This window comes from Anarrhichthys ocellatus, unplaced genomic scaffold, assembly GCF_004355925.1.
Source record: "Anarrhichthys ocellatus isolate YVR2014 unplaced genomic scaffold, GSC_Weel_1.0 scaffold44, whole genome shotgun sequence".
NCBI classification, from domain to species: domain Eukaryota; kingdom Metazoa; phylum Chordata; class Actinopteri; order Perciformes; family Anarhichadidae; genus Anarrhichthys; species Anarrhichthys ocellatus.
Genome location: NW_022280074.1, coordinates 50,689 through 72,735, shown reverse-complemented (window position 1 = coordinate 72,735; position 22,047 = coordinate 50,689). Strand labels below are relative to the sequence as shown.

The 22,047-nt window shown below is 44.1% G+C and overlaps 2 protein-coding genes across 7 annotated transcripts in view; both read left to right on the top strand.

Annotated features, from left to right (window-relative positions):
- Positions 1-10,249, top strand: part of LOC116395128 (helicase ARIP4-like) — a 53,194-nt gene extending 42,945 nt beyond the window's left edge. For 4 of the 5 annotated variants that reach the window (XM_031868723.1, XM_031868724.1, XM_031868727.1 and 1 more), the window contains 17 exons: positions 257-439; positions 772-905; positions 1,511-1,707; positions 1,837-2,040; positions 2,198-2,336; positions 2,529-2,706; positions 2,971-3,189; positions 3,887-4,005; positions 4,239-4,363; positions 5,058-5,157; positions 5,248-5,453; positions 5,657-5,832; positions 6,239-6,435; positions 6,549-6,748; positions 6,932-7,021; positions 7,205-7,300; positions 7,448-10,249. In XM_031868723.1, coding sequence (XP_031724583.1) covers positions 257-439; positions 772-905; positions 1,511-1,707; positions 1,837-2,040; positions 2,198-2,336; positions 2,529-2,706; positions 2,971-3,189; positions 3,887-4,005; positions 4,239-4,363; positions 5,058-5,157; positions 5,248-5,453; positions 5,657-5,832; positions 6,239-6,435; positions 6,549-6,748; positions 6,932-7,021; positions 7,205-7,300; positions 7,448-8,559 — 3,675 coding nt within the window. In that variant the 3' untranslated portion in view covers positions 8,560-10,249. The remainder of the gene's footprint in view (positions 1-256; positions 440-771; positions 906-1,510; positions 1,708-1,836; positions 2,041-2,197; positions 2,337-2,528; positions 2,707-2,970; positions 3,190-3,886; positions 4,006-4,238; positions 4,364-5,057; positions 5,158-5,247; positions 5,454-5,656; positions 5,833-6,238; positions 6,436-6,548; positions 6,749-6,931; positions 7,022-7,204; positions 7,301-7,447) is intronic. The other variant, XM_031868725.1, reaches the window with a different exon arrangement.
- A 3,251-nt stretch (positions 10,250-13,500) lies between these two features.
- On the top strand, positions 13,501-21,241 carry tmem115 (transmembrane protein 115). 2 transcript variants are annotated; one of them, XM_031868909.1, is made up of 4 exons: positions 13,501-14,852; positions 15,877-16,241; positions 18,418-18,454; positions 18,752-21,241. In XM_031868909.1, exons 1-4 carry the CDS (start codon positions 14,361-14,363, stop codon positions 18,959-18,961), a joined length of 1,104 nt encoding a protein of 367 aa, XP_031724769.1. In that variant the 5' UTR covers positions 13,501-14,360; the 3' UTR covers positions 18,962-21,241. The 2 variants fall into 2 exon arrangements, with proteins under 2 accessions (XP_031724769.1, XP_031724768.1); XM_031868908.1 differs by having other exon boundaries at positions 18,418-18,844.
- Positions 21,242-22,047: the final 806 nt, after the last annotated feature.

Genomic DNA, 22,047 nt, shown 5'->3' with positions numbered 1-22,047 from the left:
CTTTTTAAGTGACAGACAGCCTGCTGAGTGTGATCTTTTCATTCAGTTTTAATGAGATATCACAGCTCTTTCACCACGACCTTCTGTCTCGCTTCCTCCTACTTCTAATTTCATTTTTTTTTCTTCCTTCTTTCTTCACCACCTCGCTCGCTTTTCTCATTGCCACGGCTCCAACTATCTCTTTGTCACCATCTTCCTTCTCCTCTTTTCCTGCTCTTTCCTCATTAATTCTCCTTCCGTCCCGTTTCATCCTCAGATCGGCGGAATCCGTTTCCTGTACGACAACCTGGTGGAGTCGGTGGAGCAGTTCGGCGGCAGCAGCGGATTCGGCTGCATCCTCGCTCACAGCATGGGCCTGGGCAAAACGCTGCAGGTCATCGCCTTCATCGACGTCCTGCTGAGACACACCCAGGCTCACACCGTTCTCGCCATCGTACCTGTAAGCACCTGCGGACTTAATGTTGGAATGCAAGGGAATGTAACCGATCGGATCGATGAGTGCTCAGATTCAGACACGCAGTAGGATCGGTGATAAGGCTGTTGATTAAATCAGGCAATGTGAATGATTAAGAGAACAAGAGTTTAAGCACAAAATGCTTGCCATCAAATTTATGGTAATAAATGTGTTCCAAGTCGGAACAGTAAAATATTTCTTCCTGGTCAGTGGATCATTTCAGCTCTGGATTAGACATAATCAAAGTCAATTTGGATAGCGGAAGACGTGAGGATTGAAGATTGACTCAGATTATTTATCCATTACTTTCCTCCCAGGTGAACACGCTGCAGAACTGGCTGTCAGAGTTCAACATGTGGGTCCCAGCCCCGGAGGCGTTACCTCCAGATACCGACCCGGGACTGGTGACTCCTCGTGCCTTTAAGGTTCACATCCTCAACGACGAACACAAGTGAGTAACAGGAACGAGACCTTTTTTTTTTTAGCTTTTCCTGAGTATTGATTTCTTAAAAAAGTAAGATTTTTAAATCCTTCAGGGCAGGCTGTATCTCCCTCACACGCATGCAGCAGGGTCACTGGTTGATTTTAAAAGCCTAATTTAAGATGCTGGATGCAATAACATTCATGAAAACAGTGAAGGGACTTTCTTCATCTCTAAAAAAAGACAACGCCGACCTTCTGATCTGACCTGCCTCTGCACTTTATCCCCATCTGGCTCGTCCTCTCCCCCCGTCTCTCCATCATCCTCTTTTTGACAGCTGCCACTGCTGGAAAGATTTTCTGACTCTCTCATGCGTTGTGTGTGTACGTGTGTGTGTGGATTAGAGAGCAAAGAAGGGATGCTGCTAAAAGTGACACAGTTACCTCATTTTACTACTGTCCAAACAATACTCTGAAATCATTATTAAATGGTAATGAATTGGTAATTTATTACAATTGGATTGATTACAATACTTCGTTCTCTCTTTTTTATACAAGATAATGTGTTTTTTTATTCCCTTCCGTCTCTCTCATATGCTTTACAAACAATGACTTACATTTTCTTGCATCACCCAGGAACACAGCGAGCAGGGCCAAGGTGGTGGAGGATTGGGCTCAGGACGGCGGGGTGCTGCTGATGGGCTACGAGATGTACCGCCTCCTGTCGATGAAGAAGAGCTTTGTGGCTGGGAGGAAGAAGAAGAGCAAGAAAACAACCGGACCTGTCGTCGTCGACCTGGATGAAGAGGACAGGCAGCAGGAACTGCTCAAAGGTGGGAAAGGTGGAGAGGAGAGGGAGGAACAAAGAGAAGTTAAAAATGGAGAGGAAATGTAATATATGCTACTTTTTAAAGCACCAGTGTAGAATGTCACTGAAGATATTTATGCCTGTTGTCCTCCAGGTATCGAGAAAGCCTTGGCCCGGCCTGGTCCAGACGTGGTGATATGCGACGAAGGCCATCGCATCAAGAACTGCCACGCCAGCACGTCGCAGGCTCTGAAGAGCATCCAAACCAGACGCCGCGTGGTCCTGTCCGGCTATCCGCTCCAGAACAACCTGATCGAGTACTGGTGCATGGTCGACTTTGTCCGACCCGACTTCCTAGGTACGGGCCGCGATCAGCGTTTTGTTTCAGGCGTTGTTTTTAACCAAGCGCTCGCTGAAATTAGCATGAAGATGTTTGTCATCAAAGACTGCATTTGTCCCTTCCTTTTTCCTGTTCATCTTCTGACTTCAGATTCTGCATCCGATATGTATTTCAGGTACGAGGCAGGAGTTCAGTAACATGTTTGAGCGTCCCATTCTGAACGGGCAGTGTGTGGACAGCACGCCTCAGGACGTCCAGGTGATGAGGTACAGGAGCCACGTCCTGCACAGCCTGCTGGAGGGCTTTGTACAGAGGTGAGACGGCTGCCTTCATAAAGCCACAACTACTGCCCAGAAAACCCAACTTGACCTCCCTCAAATATTTAACAGAGAACACAAAGGTTCTATTGACATTTTGGCTCTCTTAAAACCTGAGAATTTCCCCAACCTATTCTTCATTTTGAGTAAGATTTCACAAATATTGACCGTCACTTTACTTCATTCCAGGCGAGGTCATGACGTCCTGAAGGACCATCTGCCCTCTAAAGAGGAGCACGTGATTCTGGTGCGTCTGTCTCCCCTGCAGAGGGCGCTCTACACAGAGTTCATGAACCGCTTCAGAGAGGCAGGAAACTCCGGCTGGCTGAGCCTCAACCCACTGAAGGCTTTCTGCGTCTGCTGCAAGGTGAGGAGGAGGGCATGTGTGTGGAAAGCTACCTGGATACAAAAAGACACATATTTAACATCTATGGATGTTTTTACATCAGTGTCATAGATACTATTACTAAAGCCTTTTATTTAGAAGTCAGTTCCTGCAGTCCTTGAAATATTGTGACACAAGTCAGCATGTTTCTGCACCAAGATAAATTCCTGTGTATTCATCATACTAAATCCAGTTGTTACTACCTCGAGTGTGTTTTCACACCACTGATCTCCTGTTATTCTTCAGATTTGGAACCATCCAGACGTGCTGTACGAGGCCTTACAGAAGGAAAGCCTGGCCAGTGACCAGGACTTGGACCTTGATGACATCACTTCCACAGGTCTCACCCGATGTCCAACCGCACCCAATCAAAAGTCCAAGCCCCTTGAGAACCCCAACCCCATTGGTGGACTAAGTCTCAACCAGCTGCAGGAGAAAGCCAATCAGGTCATCACTTACGAATGGGTACGTCGGAAAGACTGGAACGCTAAAGAGTTTTGAAACTAATTCGATATTTCCGCTCCCTTTAGCATAAAGCTGCACTTTGCATTTTTTTAAGCTGAACATTATGTTCCCCCTCATTGAGACGCTGCTGTCGGTTCAGTGCTGCCACCCACAGTATAGAGGAGAGAAATAGAAACATGAACTATCCATTAATCAAACAAAGATCCAGTTCCAAGAAAGCTGGACTCACCAACGTACATCACAGTACATCATCTCTACCTATTAAAGTCTGCAACATTACAACACTTATCTTCTCCTGACATTCAGGGCGCTTGGGGCCATAATTAGTTCTGAAGCCTTTTTGCACTTGTTGGATAGAGTTGTATTTGATGTGTGATTAAAAATTCTGCTCGGAAGCTTTGGAAACTATGAGGAATATAGCTAAATCAATGGTGATACTGTTGAGCATGCATCATGAGACACTTTTGGATCAAAATCCCACAAAATATGTGGAATTGAATAGTGTGAAATGAAGCATTTCAATGAGAGTTCACAGCTTTGGTTGTTACCTCTGTTATTAAGGTTTGCAAACCTCACTTTTGTGAAGTCGGTCTTAGTTTGCTTAAATAAGGCCCACATCTCTTCAGCTGATCTACGTAAAGGTGGTGTTGTGTAATAGAACAGTACGTTCTAACAGTCCCTCTCTTCACATGGCCAGGCGAAGCACATCCTGTACGACTACAAGCCCGGCTACCTGGAGAACTCTGCAAAAATGATGCTGCTGTTCCATCTGATCGAGGAGAGCGTCAGGAAGGGAGACAAAATCCTCGTCTTCAGGTATCTGAGTTTCTTTTTCAGTTATTTTCCCACGTATGTGATATAACAAACAAAAGCTATTCATAGCTAAAGAAATTATGAAATGGGAAGTGAATCTCACCTCAAACTTGTCCTTTTCTTAGCTTTTATTTTTCTGACTTTGCTAAATTCTACTTTGCTTTACATTTACATTACTGGTCCTTTCTTGCATGTGATCCACTCCTTAATTCTGCCCTTTTGTCTGCCTCCTGCAGTCAGAGTCTGTCCACACTGACGGTGATAGAGGATTTTCTGGCTAAGAGACCAGTGCCTCCATCGCCCAACACGTCCAGCAGGGACAGACCCAATCAGAACTGGGTCCGCAACCTCAACTACTACAGTAAGTGATCAAAAAGTATACTGTAAAGATATTGTTCATGGTTCAGTGTTCAGGTTCAATAAATATCCCAAACTAGAAACCTGCTGTGAAGGCCACATGACGAGGGGACTTGGAATAGGAGGAGACGGGTTGAAAGGCTATGTTAGCACAGTGAAGGTGGTCGAACTGTTCTGTAAGTTTATCAGTCATGTTTTCTGTCCACAGTCCTTAAATATTGGAACATACTCATAAATCTGTTGGTTTTTCTTGACTCCAGTGGTTTGGTTGTGCAGTGGTTCTGCTCCTCTCATTGACTTACAATGAGTGCTGCCATCTGCTGGCGTGTCTTGAAAAACAGCCAGACTTTGGTTTATGGTTCTGAAAGGAATTCACAGATTTTGTAGAGTTGGTGTTTGTGTTTTTCACGGATATTTAAAGCCTGGTCTTGTAAAATATGAACTGTATCCACAAAGTCACTTTGTCAGCCAATTAAAAGTGAATTGAGTTTTAACTACGTCATGCTTATCTTATTTAGCACATATGTTCTCTTTATTCTGAACTTGTGTCCTCTGCACATGTTTGTTGTCTTATTTTACCTATAGATTACATATAATAGTAGGAGGAGGAGAATCAAATGGGACACAGTTGCACTATATAGTGAAGTTAGTTAGTCAGGACTGTTCTGACTCTCTATTGGTTGTGTGATGTCTTGCAGGACTGGATGGAAGTACAACAGCCTCAGAGAGAGAGAGGCTTATAAACCAGTTCAACGCTCCGTCCAACACCTCGGCATGGGTTTTCCTGCTGTCAACTAGGTAAAACACACAATAATGGTCATATTAATGGATGATAATGGATGCGAATTGTCAGGACATAACCCGACTTGTGACCTCTCTGGGTCTCAGGGCTGGTTGTCTGGGCGTAAACCTGATTGGGGCAAACCGCGTGGTGGTGTTTGACGCCTCCTGGAACCCGTGCCACGACGCCCAGGCCGTGTGCCGCGTCTACCGCTATGGGCAGAAGAAGCCGTGTCATATCTACCGGCTGGTGTGCGACTTCACGCTGGAGAAGAAGATCTACGACCGCCAGATCTCTAAACAGGGCATGTCAGGTGAGTCGCAAAATGGATTATGTTTGAATTCCAGTGTTTGCTGTAAGCCTTGACTGGCTAGACAGACACGTTGAGGCCGCTTATGCTTCGGAGAGCCGTAGGAAATCAGCCTTGTTGGTCCACAGTTTGTTTTCTTTCTTCTTTGTTCCTATTTAACGTCCTCTCCCTCTTTCTCTGTCTTCCTCTCTCCCTCCCTCCATAAGACCGGGTAGTGGATGACCTGAACCCTGTGCTGACCTTCACCCGGAGGGAGGTGGAGTCTCTTCTTCACTTCGTGGATGAGGAGCCGGACCCCTCCCAGGTCCAGCTGCAGCCCCACGACAGCATGGAGAGCGTCCTCCGGAAGGCTCTGCACCTCTATCCTCACCTGATCACTAAGGTAGGAGAACAGAGGAGACACCGTCTCATACCGTCGGTTAAAGGTTGGACATGTGTGCATTTGCCTGCCTACAATTAGTGCATTATTCATTGTGCTCTTGTAAGGCTTATAATTGACTACGCACAGGTGTCATTTTTAAGTGGGCTGTACAAGATGATTGACAGTCCTCTACCAATTCAATAAGTCTGTTATCGTGGGTTTTTGAATGAATATGTCATGAATTGTCAAGCTTTTTAATTATCCATATGAATCTATTTCAACTTATCACTTGTATTCACTTAAATGTTAACATTCTAAATGTATTTGACACGTGAAGGCCTCCTCGTTGTGCCCCTCTGCTTCTTTCAAAGTGAAAAAGAATGAACAATCTTGAAACTGATATTTTCTTTTTCATTCTCCCTTCCAGCAACCGTTCCCCCACGAGTCCCTGCTGATAGACCGCAGGGAGCTGAAGCTGACCAAAGCGGAGAAGAAAGCAGCAAAGAAAGGTTACGAAGAGGAGAAAAGGGCGTCTGTGCCCTACACCCGCCCGTCCTACGCTCACTACTACCCTGCCAGTGACCAGAGCCTCACGAACATCCCCGCCTTCAGTCAGAGAAACTGGTTAGTGACTCACAGCTGCAACTCAAACAAAAAAAAAGATACTTCAAAGTTTTCATCGTCAACATCTGAACATGAGAACACGAGGCATGAACTGATAGAAACTCTCTACTCAGGCGTCCACCTCCTCGTTCCGAAGAGAAACCAGTCGCCAGTGTCCGGCCGGTCCAGTCAACTCCAGTTCCCACGATGCCCCGGCAGGCGTCTGCAGGCTCTGCTCCAAGCAACGACTCGTCGGAATCCAGCATCGGAGGCTTTCCTGTCAACTGCCTGGAAAAAGCCGGAGTGTTTGTCCAGAAGATCGTTACCACTTCTGGTAGGCCAACTGTACATGTGCCGGATATTATTTTTACTTGTTTGGTCTTCATCGCTTTAGTATTTTAGATTTAATCTTCATTCTTTTTTCCCAAGGATTCATCGGCTAGTCATGATATTAGCTGAGGAATAATCGACGTGTCTTCCGACTCTTCGTAAATGTGTCTTCTTTGGTCTCTTTCAGACATAGTGATTCCAGGCACCAACAGCTCAACCGATGTCCAGGCCAGGATCATTGCTGGAGAGAGCATCCACATCATCAGGGGCACCAAAGGTACAATAATGCTCGACTAAACTCATTGATACTTAACTGAATATCATGAGTTGTAGCCATATATAAAATCACAATGCTGCAAAAGCATCTTCTCTGAGATCCATCTAAGCTTCATTTAATGAAGCAGGTCAGGGTAAGCTTTCACTGGGTGCTGATCATTTCTCTCACCTTTGTCTGTTTTAGGGACTTACATCAGGTCGTCTGATGGTCGAATCTTTGCCATCAGAGCAGCTAATAAGGCCAAGACGGCAGAGGAGAGTACTAAAGCACCACCCAAAGGTAGGACTGACTGACAAGCAGAGATGTAAAAAGATGAGACACAAAACATTATTGATATTATGATATTATTTAAGCCAACCCAGCTCATTTAACGGGTTTAAATCTTTATCAGAAGGTAATATCCAACCCCTGGTTTCTTCTTCTCAGACTCAAAGGCCCTACCAGAGGAAGCGTCAACCAATGGCAGCAACGGTAGCCTGTCACCTGACAGGAAGCAGCAGCCCCGCCCTCTTTCACCTGACAGCCCGGAGATCATCAGCGAGTTGCAGCGCTACACGGGTGGCTCAGGAGCTGGCACCGCCTTAGGCTCCGGAGCTCCGCCAGAGAGGGCGGCAGAGGGCGACACGAACAAGCTGCCTTCAGCCAAACTGGCCCCGGCCAATGGCAGCAACGGGAGCGGTTTTGCTCCTGGAAATCCGAGCCACCATGATGCCTCTGTGACTAATGTGATCCAGCCCACTGTAGCTCAAGACCTGAGAACAGGCTCCAAGCGCAAAGCCTCCACCCTGTCCCTGGAGGAGCGGCCCAGTAAGCAGCCCTCTGCAGGCCAACACTCCTCAGCCCCTCTGGCCACACAGGGCTTCCCCTACACCGGGGGCTACAGCCTCCCTCCTCTGGGCCTTAACCCCGCCATTTTGGGTGGGTCACTGGGGCACCCGCTCTACATGGGGGCGGGCTCGCCTTACTTCCAGCCCCCCCAAACTCAACTGAGGGACCCCGGTTACATGTACCCAGAACTTTTCGGCTTTGGCGGAGCCAGCGCAGTCCCCACCTCTTCTTCTTCCTCCTCCTCCTCCACGACAAACACTGCGACTGCCGTCTCATCTTCCTCCTCATCTTCCTCCTCATCTTCCTCCTCATCTTCCTCCTCATCTTCGGCGCCGGTCAAAGCTGCCAGTTCAGTCCCAGGAGCCCTGCCGCCGTTCATGCTGAGCCCCAGCATGGTGGGCATGGCCGGGATGCTGCTGCCAGGCTTCCCTCTCTCTTACAGCCAGTCTCTGGCCAGCCTGTACACGGGGTCGATGCTCCCTGGTGGGCTGCCGGGTCCGGCCGCCACCCCTGGTCCAGCCGGAGCCAGCTTCCTCTCCCAGTACTCTCCCACTGCTGCCTCCAGTTCCTCCTCATCTTCTCCTTCCTCCTTCTCCCCTTCAGCACGGTTCGAGGGCCACCGGGGCCCGGTGCTGATGAACTGCAGGAACGGCAGTAGCACCAGCAGCTCGGATGATGACGACGATGTAATTGAGGTTGGGGGACAGTGACAGACGAATGACGCGGTGGTCTGAGCAAGCTTGATTCAATTTACAAACCATCAAAATGGGATGACATCCTGTTTCCCGGGAGGCAGGCTTTGAACGGCCTGCCCCGAGGCCATGAGGGAAACGGACAAAAACAATGAAAGACAATTGTCACTGAAGTGTTTCCTCTACTTGCCTTGGAGAAACAGTCAGAATGGGGATGAAGACAGACTGGACACAGCGACAAATCTTAATGATGGGTATCAGAAGATGAAACCTGAGGAAGAACAAAGAAAATAAAAATCCGAAGACTTTGGGCTTCCAAGTTACTGTCCAATACTTAGAACTGCTGAGCTCAGGCCTGCGGTGACCTCAAATGGTCACTAGTTGTAGTGTTGACGTTAGAGACTCTAGTTCTGCAGCTTTGCTAAATGTGGACTCTTCGCTTTTTTCAGCTAATAAAAAGATGACGTAGGGCGGAGTTGCTTATAAAAATTGAGTTAGCTGGTGGTAACATTTGTTAAATATCAGTAAGTGAAATGGTATTGTTTGTCAGTTGTCGAATATTGCAACTGACTATTTCTTCAAATGGTAAAAAGATCAAACAGAACTTTTAAAAAGCATTTTGATTGAACTTAATAATTCACTGCCAGGACAGGGGTATTGTATGTTTCTGTTCTTAAAGAAAAGGAAAAAGAAGAAGCGGGATCATCTTAAATAGTAGAAGAGGCGGTTGAGGATGAAGTTAAAGACAACTACTGAAACCTTGACGTTCTAATGAAAGAATGTATGCCTAATCAAATGCCTTTACACCAGGCCTTTTTCAAAAAACTCCTTCTATTTAGGCATCTGACGTGGGAAAATCTGATTTTTCTTTTCTGTATTTTATATTTACTTTTCAAAGAAAACTCATTGCCTAAAAACAGCCAGGTGAAAATGAAAAAAAACGAACTCGTAGCGGAGGAACAACCAACAGAAAATGCCTTTTTGCCTCCATCTTTCTGAATGTTAACTGTGAGAGAGGGGAGGTGAAGAGAGAGACGGGCGGTCACTGCATCTCACCCACAGTCTTACTGTAGCCTAGCGAACAGCGATGCAAAACACTCACTCAAGCCTATATACTGTTTGTGTTCGTACAACCCCTGAGGAAGTACTCTTGGTTCTGGTTACGCTTGTGTCGTTCCTGTGTCCGTATCTGTGTGTCGTGTTCTTAAGTGTTGCAAAAGGAATCGTTCAGAAATATATATATATATATATATAAACTCCTGTTGCTCGGTTTGGTTACTTGTTCTGATGACGACACGGATATTCCACCTCTGCTGTGTTGTTTTTATTTCCCTCTCTCTCTGTCTCATCTCATTTTGTGAACAGAGGTCATTGTGTTTATTTTCTTGTGTTGTTTTTTGGAGAGAGACGAGGTAGCTTTGCCAAAAGTGAGAAATGCACGAGCGCATCGGAGACCGACATCGAAGAGGATCGCGTCTTAACCACAAACCATCGTTCTGCTGTTCCAATTGATCCCCTCTGATCACACAAACCGATCGAAAGAGCTTTAAAAACCAGCTCTTCGGCTGAAAAACAAAACTCTGAACACCGTCACGTAAAGACCGATCATTTCCTGCTCTTTTTCCATGTCCTTTTTAGTTTATTTATGTAAAAAATGTAGTTCTCTTCTTTTTACAACATTTTGAATTTACCAAATGTATTTATTGACGACGGTGTATATTTATTCATTTTTATTTTTGTACAATGTTTTTCTCTATCTTGTTTATTAGTTTTATTGTCATATTACTGTCGTTACTACAGATGGAAATCCCTTCGGTTTCTTGTGGTTTTTATTCTATTTTATTTTTGACGTGACTATCTTGTGAGTATGACCCAGCACATGTGGACTTGTATGTTGACCAACCAATAAGTGCGTTACTGTGCCCATTAAAAGCCAGGGTAGCATCTGTAAGAAGGGTCGATTAATTATCATATCCCATTTGTGATTAAGTCTGATCAGCTCTCGATTATGAGAAACCTAAAAAACTAAAGAAAGGACATCAGGGATACATTGATATTAATGTGATACTGAGCTGTGAGCTTTAAACCTTTTTCATCTGTATGAGCTCCGATTCCTTCTTTGGAATAACCTGCCTGTTCACACGTTTGTTCTCAATTGGGAAGAAAATCTAAAGTATGTAATAAGATGAGCCATTTTTGTGCATGTAAACGAAGCTCATTCACAAGTAAAGGGGTCGGAAACTGAAGCAGTCCAACCACTCGTCGTCCGAGAAGAAAGAAAATACTGATATCAAGTGTTTCTCTGTCTTTATTTTCTGTGGTTCACGACCATATCTCCAGAAATGTCCGTGTGTGTCGATGGCAAAGCGAGTTTCCTCAGTGTTCAACTGTTTGGTTGTCAGCTCTGCATTTGACTGACTGCTCTTTTATTCCACAGCTTTCTACTTGAATTTACACATTTATTTATACAAATCGATTCGGTCGGATGAGTCGAGCTAACTGTTTGAATTCCATTTTTCGCCGAGGAGTAGATTAAAGCTGCTGTCTTTGAGGATTGAGGATACGACCGTGGATTACTTTTAGATCCTTTTTTTGCTTTTTGAAGTTTGTAAATAAAAAAAAAACATGTTCTAAATGATACTTTTCCTAATTTCTTTGTAACAATAGTAGTAACATGATGTAGCGCCTACCACCCCTTTGTGTCTCTCTCTCACACACACAGCAACCGAGCTCATGTAACGCTGACAACAATGAACCACTTTTACAGTCACACGACAAGAGTTTAATTTGCTCTCAACTAAAACCCTATGATGTATAAACAATAGCATATTTATGCAATCTTAACACTAATCTACAGCGTCTTGTTTTTGTCTTGAAGTATAAAAAACAACGTATCGGGCCTACCTTGTCAATTAATACAGATGCAATCTGATCCAAGAGTCAGACTTCCAGTAAATGGAGAATACAGGACATTTAAGAGAGAACATGTACTCAAGCCTGAAAAACACCTCCAGAAAACGGCTGTACTGTTTGTCTGATGTATCGTTATAGTACTTGGTGTCTTTTTCTCTGTCCTTTGCATTAATATTCTAACACCCATAATATAAAAGTCAGAATCTGGGATTCGCTCCAGATAGTGCTTTATTCTGTTTTTAAGACCACACACTGAAAATATTACTTAAAATACTAAAGTGTTTTACATGACAACCTAATATTACATTGTTTAAATAATGTTTGACATTTTTTATTCCTTTGAAAAAGAGAAGAATGTGGACACTAAATGAGCCAAAATGATAAAGGCCAATTTACTGTTTGAAATGTACAATAAATACTCTTTCAATATGATAGGAATAAAGTAAAATACATGGCCCTTTTTAAAGACAAACTGGTAATCCATACAGGTGAAAGCAATTACTAAATGAATCACCAACATTTTTTAAAAGAACTTCCTTGTTGCCTTCTGTCTTATTTATTTGCACCCATATAGATGTCAGTACATTCACTGTCATTGCTTTTCCAGTATATTTGATTATCTTCTCGTAATGTAGTAAAATCAATGGAATCTCACATTGAGGGTGAAATCTGGGATTAAATTGTACCGACCCACTTTCCACATCTTACTTTAATAAATGGTCACTCACATAGTGGAGTTTCTGTGTGTGAGACCTCCATAGACAAGTTTATTTATATAAAATTTGGATCGAATTGGGCATGAAACCAACAACCATTGTAAAAAAATACCCAAAATTCACCAGCCTTTATTTTGCAGGTTACTTGAATTTATGGCGGTTTTGGTGGCGTCATATACCCCCCACCAACAGAGGATAAAATAGATTAATGTATTGGACGCGTCGGCCTCCATTTCCAGAGAGAGATGTGAAATGTCTGAATGATAACAAGGAGTATCTTGTTTCATTTGATTAATGTCCCACAGACGGTGATGGCTTTGCAGAGACAAATGGCTGAATGTACACAGCTCACCAACTAATCTGCATGGTTATTAAAACCTGTTCTGGTTTTATGGATCTCATTTGATCTACAAATATAATGTTCCAATTTACTATCCACAATGACTCACACCCACGATCGCCTAGAACTAAGATTTGAATACAAAATTGTGCTTCCTAATAAAATATATAAGCCAGAGTATACTTAGCGTTATCAGCCACAGACGGACGTAAATCAGTCGTCAGCTGGTGGTAGTATCTCTACATTTGCGCATTCATTTTTAGAGTAGGTCTCTAAGTTATGAGTAAAGATATTGTATTTGAGTGCCTAAATTTGGGAAGTGCATAGCATGTACCATGAAGAACAATAAATATCATATCTTGGGTTTTTTTCTGTTTATATTCAGTGATACTTGTGATCTTTATCTTTGTGTTTCTGTAAACTCTGAGTGACGGTTGCTGTTCAGTCTGTGTCCTTGTCCCATGTTTTCTTGTTACAACATTTGTATGTGATTTGCCTTTTTTGTAAATGTGATGCAAGTTCCAATTGTTCAACATAAAATGAATGTGTCTGCGTTGTTTTGTGTCTTTTTCATTACGTTGTTATCAGAGTATAATTTGCCTCAGGAGAAACAAAAGGAACCACTTGTTTGGAGATGAAATGTGCAAATTACCCATTTTTAGTGAACAATACTATCAAACTAAAGTAAAAGAAACGTGTGACCTAATATCCCTTATAAATAATACAGTATTTCCACAGGAGAGGGAAGTACAACTACCACAGTGTAGAACAAGGTAATTTACGAAATAACTAACCACCAAAGATGTACATCATCCAACTATGTATTTAACTATATATCTATATCTATCTATCTATCTATCTATCTATCTATCTATCTATCTATCTATCTATCTATATATATATATATATATAGCGTCATTCGTTAAAAAACTCGGTTTCCCAGACTGCTCTGGTGTTGAAACGTCACGTGACTTGACGTTTGTTCACCGATTGTTGATGACGATGGCAGACAGCGCAGGTCAGTAGCTCAGTGGTGTTCCTTGGAGGAGGAGTGCCTGCTAAGATTAAAAAAAAGAACAACATTTTCTCCGGCGACCTGCTCTCAAAGCAGGGAAGAACTACCCAGTAAACGGATGAAGCACCGGTAGTGTGACGAACCTGTGAGCTATACGGAATTGGCGCCGGTTCAGAAACGTCTCTAACATTGTTTTTAAGGCCTGTTGCTAGCTACTGGGGATCCGCGGGCTAACCCGAGAGACACCGGGCCGAGAGAGCGCAGGGGACCGGGACACGAGCTCCATGGGCTGGGTTTAATCCACCAGGTTTTATCAAAACGAAGACGTAACCTCTCCTGCTCCACGGGGGCGGTTACAAACCAGCGTAACTCGAGGCGCTCCCAGTTTGACACCTAGCTAACATTAGCTACCTTGTGTTTACAAGCTAACTCCACACCCTCACAAGAAGTTGGTACTTAGAAGCATATTGTTCAGTTACCTGCTCGCTGGTGGTGACTTGAAACCTTGTTCTACTTGTATCTACGCGGACTGAAGGTCGGCAGCCAGGGAGCGAGATCAAAAGTTCTCCCAGCTAAAGGTTATCACGGCTTCAAGCTTCAACGTGTGTCACCTTATCTGAATAGAAGGAACAGACCTCGCCGTGTTGATTACCGAAGCTACCTTTAACCCGTTTGAACGACGGTGTCCCGGATGAAGGCTCACAGAAAAGTGTGGAATCTACTGCTGTCAGGACTTACAGGTGTCACCTGTTCTTCTTGGCATTGTTAGTCTCGCACATCCAAACATCTGCTCTTTCTGCTTTCTCGAGCCGATCTGCTCAGGAAACAGACCACAATGAATCGTTACCTGCCGGTTGCGCGGCAGCACTTTCTGGCCGCCCTCGCCAGCACCAGTGTGGTGGTGAAAAGTATAAGTGCCGTGGTGGTCCTCCTCTATCTGCTGTCATGGGTCGTCGACACTCCGTACGCGCTGGGGGTGACCCCGGGCTACCTCTTTCCACCCAACTTCTGGGTGTGGACGCTGGTGACCCACGGTGTGGTGGAGCAACACGTGTGGGGTGTGGCGGCGAACTTGGGGACGGTCATGGCCTGTGGCCGTCTGCTGGAGCCTCTGTGGGGCGCTCTGGAGCTCCTGATCTTTTTCGCGGTGGTGAACATCTCTGCGGGCCTACTGGCGGGCCTCTCCTACATGCTCACCTACGTCTCCACCTTTGACCTGGACTACCTGTTTGCGGTGCGCGTCTACGGAGCGGCCGGGTTCGTGGGAGGTGTCCTGGTGGCGCTGAAGCAGACCATGGGGGACACCACGGTGCTCAGGGTGCCACAGGTGAGGCTAACGTGTACCACAAGTCATTTCTGCTCTGCATGGATGCTGATTGGCTGCGAATAACACCAGACTAGTGAGGAGTTGAGTTGCGAATGTAAACAGCACTGGAAACCTAACCAGTAGTCATGGAGGTGTGTCCATAAACCAGCCTGTCAGATTATGGCCATTGCACATCAAAGGCACACTATGTCAGATTTGTTTTTAGTTTATATTAACATATGATTTCAAGAATATTGGAGTTTAAAGAATAGCTTTTAAAAATAAGGACAATAGAGTGAAATGTGTAAATATACACACTTACCAACAGCATACTCACTCGCTTGTTTTTGGATTTGGATAAATACAGTTTTATTTGTGCTGGAAGTCCTCGTGTGGTGAAGCCCATGATGTTTGTTCATGATTTTTGTTTCTTTCTGCTGTTCAGGTGTTGCAGTCACCCTTGAGGCTGTAGCTTTTGGTTTTGCATGAAAGCATCTAGTTATGTGTCTTTAAGCCCCTTACTAACACTTTGGTGAAAAACACCTAACAGGACACTGGAAACTACAGCCGTTAAAACAACAAGCTAATTTATATCTACTGCAGGACTTTAAAGTGTACGTTTCTTTATTTACAATGTGCCTTTTCAGTGGGATGACTTCCCAGATTCTTGAGTTGTGATTTTATGCTTGGGGAGGCATAGCGGGGTTTTTTGCTGAGGCACACATTAGCTACACATTCCTAATGTGTATCTATGAAACTACCAGCCTGCTTGTTGTGAGTTTGGATAAAACTCCTTCACTCTAATCCTCCTCATCTCAGCAGGTCAGGAAATGTACTCCATCAAAACTCTGGTAACGTTAAATATGACTCCCACCCTTGCATGCAACCAGCTATTGTTTGCCGTTCCAATTCCTGAATCTGGCTGACTTGAGTGAATTGTGGGAACAGGCAGCCACTGTGATCTGTAGACTAAATGGTAGCCGCCCCTTTTGCCTGATTACTCTGGTTCCCTGGAACTGAAAGCTGTCTCTCCCTCCCATCGTAGGTGAGACTGAAAGCAGCACCGGCTCTGGTCCTCCTCCTCCTGGCCTTGCTGCGCCTGTCCGGGCTGCTCGACAGCTGCGCTGACCTGGCTGCGTACAGCTATGGCGCCCTGTCCGGCTGGGTCTACCTGCGCTTCTACCAGAGGCACAGCCGGGGCCGCGGGGACATGTCGGACCATTTTGCTTTCGCCAGTTTCTTCCCCGAGGCGCTGCAGCCGGCCGTGGGGCTGCTGGCGGGGCTGGTCCACGCCGCCCTCGTGAAGGTGAAGGTGTGCAGGAAGATGGTGAAGAGGTACGACGTCGGGGCTCCCTCCTCCATCACCATCAGCCTGCCAGGGACCGACCCACAAGATGCAGAGAGGAGGAGGTGAGTCAGAGCAAAAAGAAAAAACACAAAATCTGCAAGAAAACTCGCTAACAAAAGCCCAGTTCTGTTCCACCCTCGACTCCGCCACGAGATGAAACAAAATCATGTTTTTATGTTAGAATAAACAAGTGGACACAATTGCCCATTGTAAAATGTTACAATTTAATTCCAATTGGCATCAAAATAAATCATACAATTTTTTTGATTCAAATAATTGAATTAGATTTCATTTAATTTGTAAATTCACTGCTCACTCTGACCCAGAGTATCTGTGTCATTAAATACATGAGGTTGGTAACAATGCCTTTTGATTGGTGTTTTATTATTCATGGTTTTATTGAACGAGTAGTCTTCAGTAGTTTTATTCTGCCCTAATGGTCGAAATGCTATTTTAGAAGCTTTGAATACTTAAAATCTTAGTAAATAATATTTTTCCAATACAATCATTGAGCATTAATATATTGTTGTTTATAAATTTATTCTTGACTTTGGGAGTCTCGCCATAAGATCCATCTAGTTTCTGTGATATCACAAAATGTTCGGCAGCAAAATAATGTTCAATTATATGAAACCATTGTCATTACAAACCCATAGAATGTCCAGAATGCATGCAAGTATCTATGAGTGAAATTAATACTTTACACACACCCATATGTTAAAATCAATACTCCAGTCAGACACAAGCAACAGAAACGGTGTCGTTTTATTTATTCAGGGAGGGGTTGCTAAGCCTCTCTGCTCTTTTTCAGTAACACTTGTCAAACTGTTCACTCATGACTCTGCTCTACAGCGCTCTCAAGCTGTCAGGTTTGTTTTACTTCCTGCTCCATTGTCTAGTAGACACACACTCAAGCTGTCATACAGATCCAGAGACACACACACAGGCCTGGGCTAACATAAACAGTCGCACATGTTAAGCAACGTCCCAGTTAGCAAACAACTATTATTACATTTTTATCCAGAAACTGGTTGAACTTGATTATGTTTGTCTGCATCGCTACTCACTGAATGAAGTTAAGGCCTCTCTGTCAATGTGAATGTGAATTTAACCTCACGTGATGATTTAAATAGTAATTGGTACTTCTCCCGTATAAATGAGATTTAATTTAATTTAATTCATTCCAAAAATGACGACATTCATTTGAAAGGTTGCCTGTATTAAATGACGTATGGGAGAAAAGTGTGTTATTTCCCTGTCTGTGATTTTCTCTTAGTCATCGTAGTTACGTGTTCAGTCCTTGTGAACATTGTCATTGTCTGCATGCTTCAGCTCTGCTGCCACATGTTTCAGAGCCGTGTAATCAGTTTGTTCTTCTTCAATTGAAAGACAAGAGACAGTTTAAGCTAGGGCTTGTAATCTTGACAAACTAGCAAGAGTATGCTACATTTTTTTTTCAAATTATCCATCTGAAAAAAAATCCCAGCTCAGTGTTACCAACTCAAGTAGCTAGCAGCAGAAGTTGCTAAATCTAGCAAGAAAGTTGGCAACACAGACTTCAGGCCTCCCTCCAAAGCCACTCCCCCAAAACTAGCATGATGAATGTAAACAATGAACATGGCTGTTCTCACAGCTCTCAAGCTAGCAGCTTGTGGAAGACTCTGGTCATGAGCAATGAGTGCACAGGCAGAGTATGTGCAGGCAGGCAGACAGACAGACTGGTAGACAGACATTCCAGTCATTACATTTGGCCCGAAGAAAATTATTGGTCGGGCTAATTACAGTCTCGTGACCAGCCGCAGGCAGCAATTATTATTATTTTTTTTATTCATTGATTGCTGTCAGGATACGAGTACCAACCCTGCCTTAAACAAAGTCAGGAAATGTGCTGGTATGGTTACACTGGTTCTACATCTGTTGTAGTATAATCTATAGAGGCACCCTCAACCAAAGCACTGAACCCTCAGAACTGCTCCAGTGGTGCTGCACTTTTGCTACCCTGTGCTCTGCACGTGTAAGGACGTTATGTTTTGTTTAGCTGATGAGGGGTTACTCACTTTAGTTGTCTCGACAGAAGTTCTCTTGTCTTTTTGTACTTGTTTCATACAGATATTGAAGCACAGCGATGCTTTTGAAGCATTAGATTACATCGCGTTTAAACAATCAAACAGGCCTCCCTTGTTGTGCAGCTGTACATCCTTCTGGGATAAATGATCCACATTTCTCTCTTCCTTTCAGACAACTGGCCCTCAAGGCTCTGAACGAGCGTCTAAAGCGCGTGGATGACCAGTCGGCCTGGCCCAGCATGGACGACGAGGAGGACGAAGACGAGGACGAGGTCAGAACCGACACACAGCTGCTCCTCCCCTCCTCCACGCCGAGACCAGCGGGGGGGCCCGTCGGCGCCTCTCTCTCCTCCACCTCCTCGATGTCGCAGAGCAGCGGAGGGCCGTCCGCAGGCGGAGCGCAACACCCGGAGTCCAGCATCATCAGCTTCGAGGACGCCCCTTCTAGATCGTAACAAATGGAACACACGTGTACAGAAACGCTCCGCTGGGTGTCACTGGCAGGTCGACTGGTGTATTCAGCGTCCCTGACTAGTGTACAAATATGCTCAGTGAGTAGGCATACGCTCGACATCGCACACGACAACACAAACGACATGTTTGACCAGTTCACACACACAACTGTGCCCTCACAAGCACTCTGTCAATGTCATCACAGAGGCCAAAGGGGCGGTAAGTGTACAGCGCTCTCAGTTGGTTATAAACGCTCGGTGTAGTTGGGCGAACTGGACACTCGTTTCTTCTCCTTCTTACTGCATACGACCGACCGACCGACCCACAAATCAACCAGAAATTCTGTCTTGCCCGGACATGCCTCGGTCCACTGCTTCATGTGTCTCTTGCTTTCTAAATAAATAACAAAATGGGTGTACAATAGTCTTTTTTGGAGCAGCCATAGTTGTTCTGCCACGAGAAGGCCGTCGGTGACGGAGACTCGTGCTGAGTTCTTGATGAAAAAGGCAGACTCTGTGCGCACCGGTTTAATCGGCGCTGAAAACACGTCTGAAAGTGACATTTGCTTTTAGTTCTTGATATTTAACCAAGTGTGTACGGGAGGAAGTATGAACACTGCAGAAGGAAAGAAGCTGCTGCGGGTCTGTCCTGCTGATAAACTGTGATACAAAATTTCAAGATTTGAAGAGGTTGCCCGGTGAAGAGAATGTTACCGGACTATTTTCATTTGCTGCCTGGTGTCTCTGGATAGAAACGAACCGTGTCCCCACTTTTTGAAAATCCCCCATTTGTCTTTCAATGGAGAACAATTCTGTATTTCTTTTTTTGTCTTCTTCTGGGTCTGTTCATGACTTAACAAAATCCAAAAAAACACACCTTTTTGTTTCTGTGCACATTAACAGCGTTCCTGCACACAGATTTGTGGATGATGCTTCTTGTTCTACGAGTTATAATGACTGTTATATTTTTTAAGGTTAATATTAAGCCTACTCCAGGAGCGTCATCCTGTACCATTTTACACTTTGGCTCTGAAATGATACACAAATCAGGAAGAGCTGTTTAATTATCTGGGTGCATGTGACGCAGAGAAGTCACCGTCATGGCTGTTAGTCATTCGGCACCATTACAGATACAGAGAAAGGTAGAGAATAGGCGCTATGTTTCCAGTTGCAGAGTCATCTTTGTATCCGTGCTCTGTCAAAGTCTGCTCTGATTTGTTGCATCTCAGACTTGTGAGGATGAATAACTGTGGACAGTGGACGCCTGCATTGATCAGTAATCGGCCTGTAAAATGTTTCCCAGTCACATCCTTTGCACTTCGTAACATCTTTCATTTCTTCACTCCCGATGCCAAGTAGCACCAGCGGTGAATCATTCTCTCTGAAGGTTGATCGGCAGCTAAATTGTTTCAAAAAGCTCCATAAATTCTACCAGTGATTCGTTTATTTTGCATCCAGTCGGATGTCGCAGTCTATTATGGTAATAAATCAAATCATTAAATTCCCACCTGTCCTCGTTGACTCAAGTCAGCCAATGCGTGATGTCAGACGTCGCAGTAACAGCGGCGACAAATTGATAAATGATTTTTTTTTTTTTTTAAACTTGTGATCTTCAGGTTGAAAATGTTTCCAAATTACAGGAGAATTTCCAAATAGTTGACTTCTGCTGCACATACTTAACGAGGAGCGTACAGCTGATGACGAGATGCTCACTGGTCTTCCCGGGACAACAGGCCCAGTGGATTATGCAGCAGGCTGTTTGTGCTCTGACAGCTGCTGTGTCTTTGTAGGTCGGCAATGCTTTTATTTCACAAACCATCTTGGGAAAAAAAAAAAAAGAAGCTGATTGATGGCCGTTGTTTTGGGGTTTCTTAGTCATTTCCTCAGCAGGTTCCTTCAGATACATTGAAAAAAAAGAGGTTAAAATCTAGAAACTACACAAAATGTTTGAATTATTGTTGGATGTTTAATTAAAATATGAAGTCATTCTGTTTTTTTCATATTTAATATTCTGATATTTGTTGTGTGAAGAAAAACCTTGTAGTTATTTGTCCCTGACTGAATTGACCTTAAATTGAAATCTAATCAAATGTAACAAAGGACAGATAATTCTGCCATCTGTCGCCCACCATCATTAACCAGCAGGAGAAACCTCTCAGAAGTAGAGCTCTGTGGTTATTCAATGTGTGCGCAAAGACCCAAGTATGTTTACAGTTTATCAACAACCGTATTTAATATCCCAGAAACGCTATGTAAGTATTGCATACACACATATGTTACATGTGTGGGAAATGGCGGAGTACGTCAAATGGAGAGAGACACTTATGAAAGTCCTGATTCCTGATCAGCTCGTGGTTTCTTTCTCTCTGAAACCTTTCAGCCCACAGGCTGCGTCCTAATGCTGGACTGCAGCTCTGGCTGACACATTTGATAATGTAGTTTTAGAGGAAGAACTCCACTAGATTGGGCTTTTTTTTGATATGCTGCCGTGTGACTCGACGTGTTGAGCTGTGAAAGGAGCGATGATGTCACCAGGTCGGTAACGAATGCTCCTGGGAAATATTAGCGGCCTGATATTCAAACTGGCAATGGCTTTAGTTTTGTCCCTGTTGATTTCCAGCCCACAGTTATGTGTTCCTTAAAATATTATGTCCGGCAAATTCAGATTCAATATGTTTAATAAGTCACTTTTCACCAGATGGAAATGTTTCATGTATAGGAAGTGATAAGCCATATTAGAGTGATGGAGTTCTGTGTGTTCTGTCCTGTGTTTCTCTTCCTCATTTCACTCTGCTCTTTTTTTTTTTTTTTTTTTTTTTTTTTTTTTTTTTTTTTTTTTTTTTACATTTAATTACATCCAGTAATTACAGATGGAGCAATCTGCGTCATCTTCATACCGTTTTAGTTGCGAGTTACTCTTCCCTCAGCTGCTGACACTTGCAGCAGTGCAGAGAACAACACACTCTAGCATGTGCAATTTGATCAGCGGGAGCTCGTAGGAATGTTGTAGTTGTGAGTCTGAGGTTGCAGATTGAGTCTGAAACCTTTCCCTCTCCATCCCTGTTCCCTCGGTTTTGTTTTCTCCTGTATTTATATTTGTTCTGACTTCAAACATCCTGACGGAGAAGAAAGGGATGAGATCACGCATCGTCGGTGTGAATAATACCAAATAACAGTTGGTGTTGACTAGGAGAGCTAAAGGCGAGGATAATAAGTGGATCACTGGGTTCGTCAGTGGACGAGCTCTTGATTACAATATGGCTCCATACGCGGTTCATAAGTGTGTCGTCCTGTACACTAATATCTTGTCACACCACAGGCAGGTTTAACTACTTTAACCCTCAGCGGGT

Bases quoted from the DNA above. Each gene is read 5' to 3' on its own strand.
- tmem115 (XM_031868908.1), top strand. From the start codon at position 14,361: ATGAATCGTTACCTGCCGGTTGCGCGGCAGCACTTTCTGGCCGCCCTC. The intron at 14,853-15,876 runs GTGAGGCTAACG...CTCCCATCGTAG, and splicing joins CGGTGCTCAGGGTGCCACAG to GTGAGACTGAAAGCAGCACC. The intron at 16,242-18,417 runs GTGAGTCAGAGC...TCTTCCTTTCAG, and splicing joins CAAGATGCAGAGAGGAGGAG to ACAACTGGCCCTCAAGGCTC.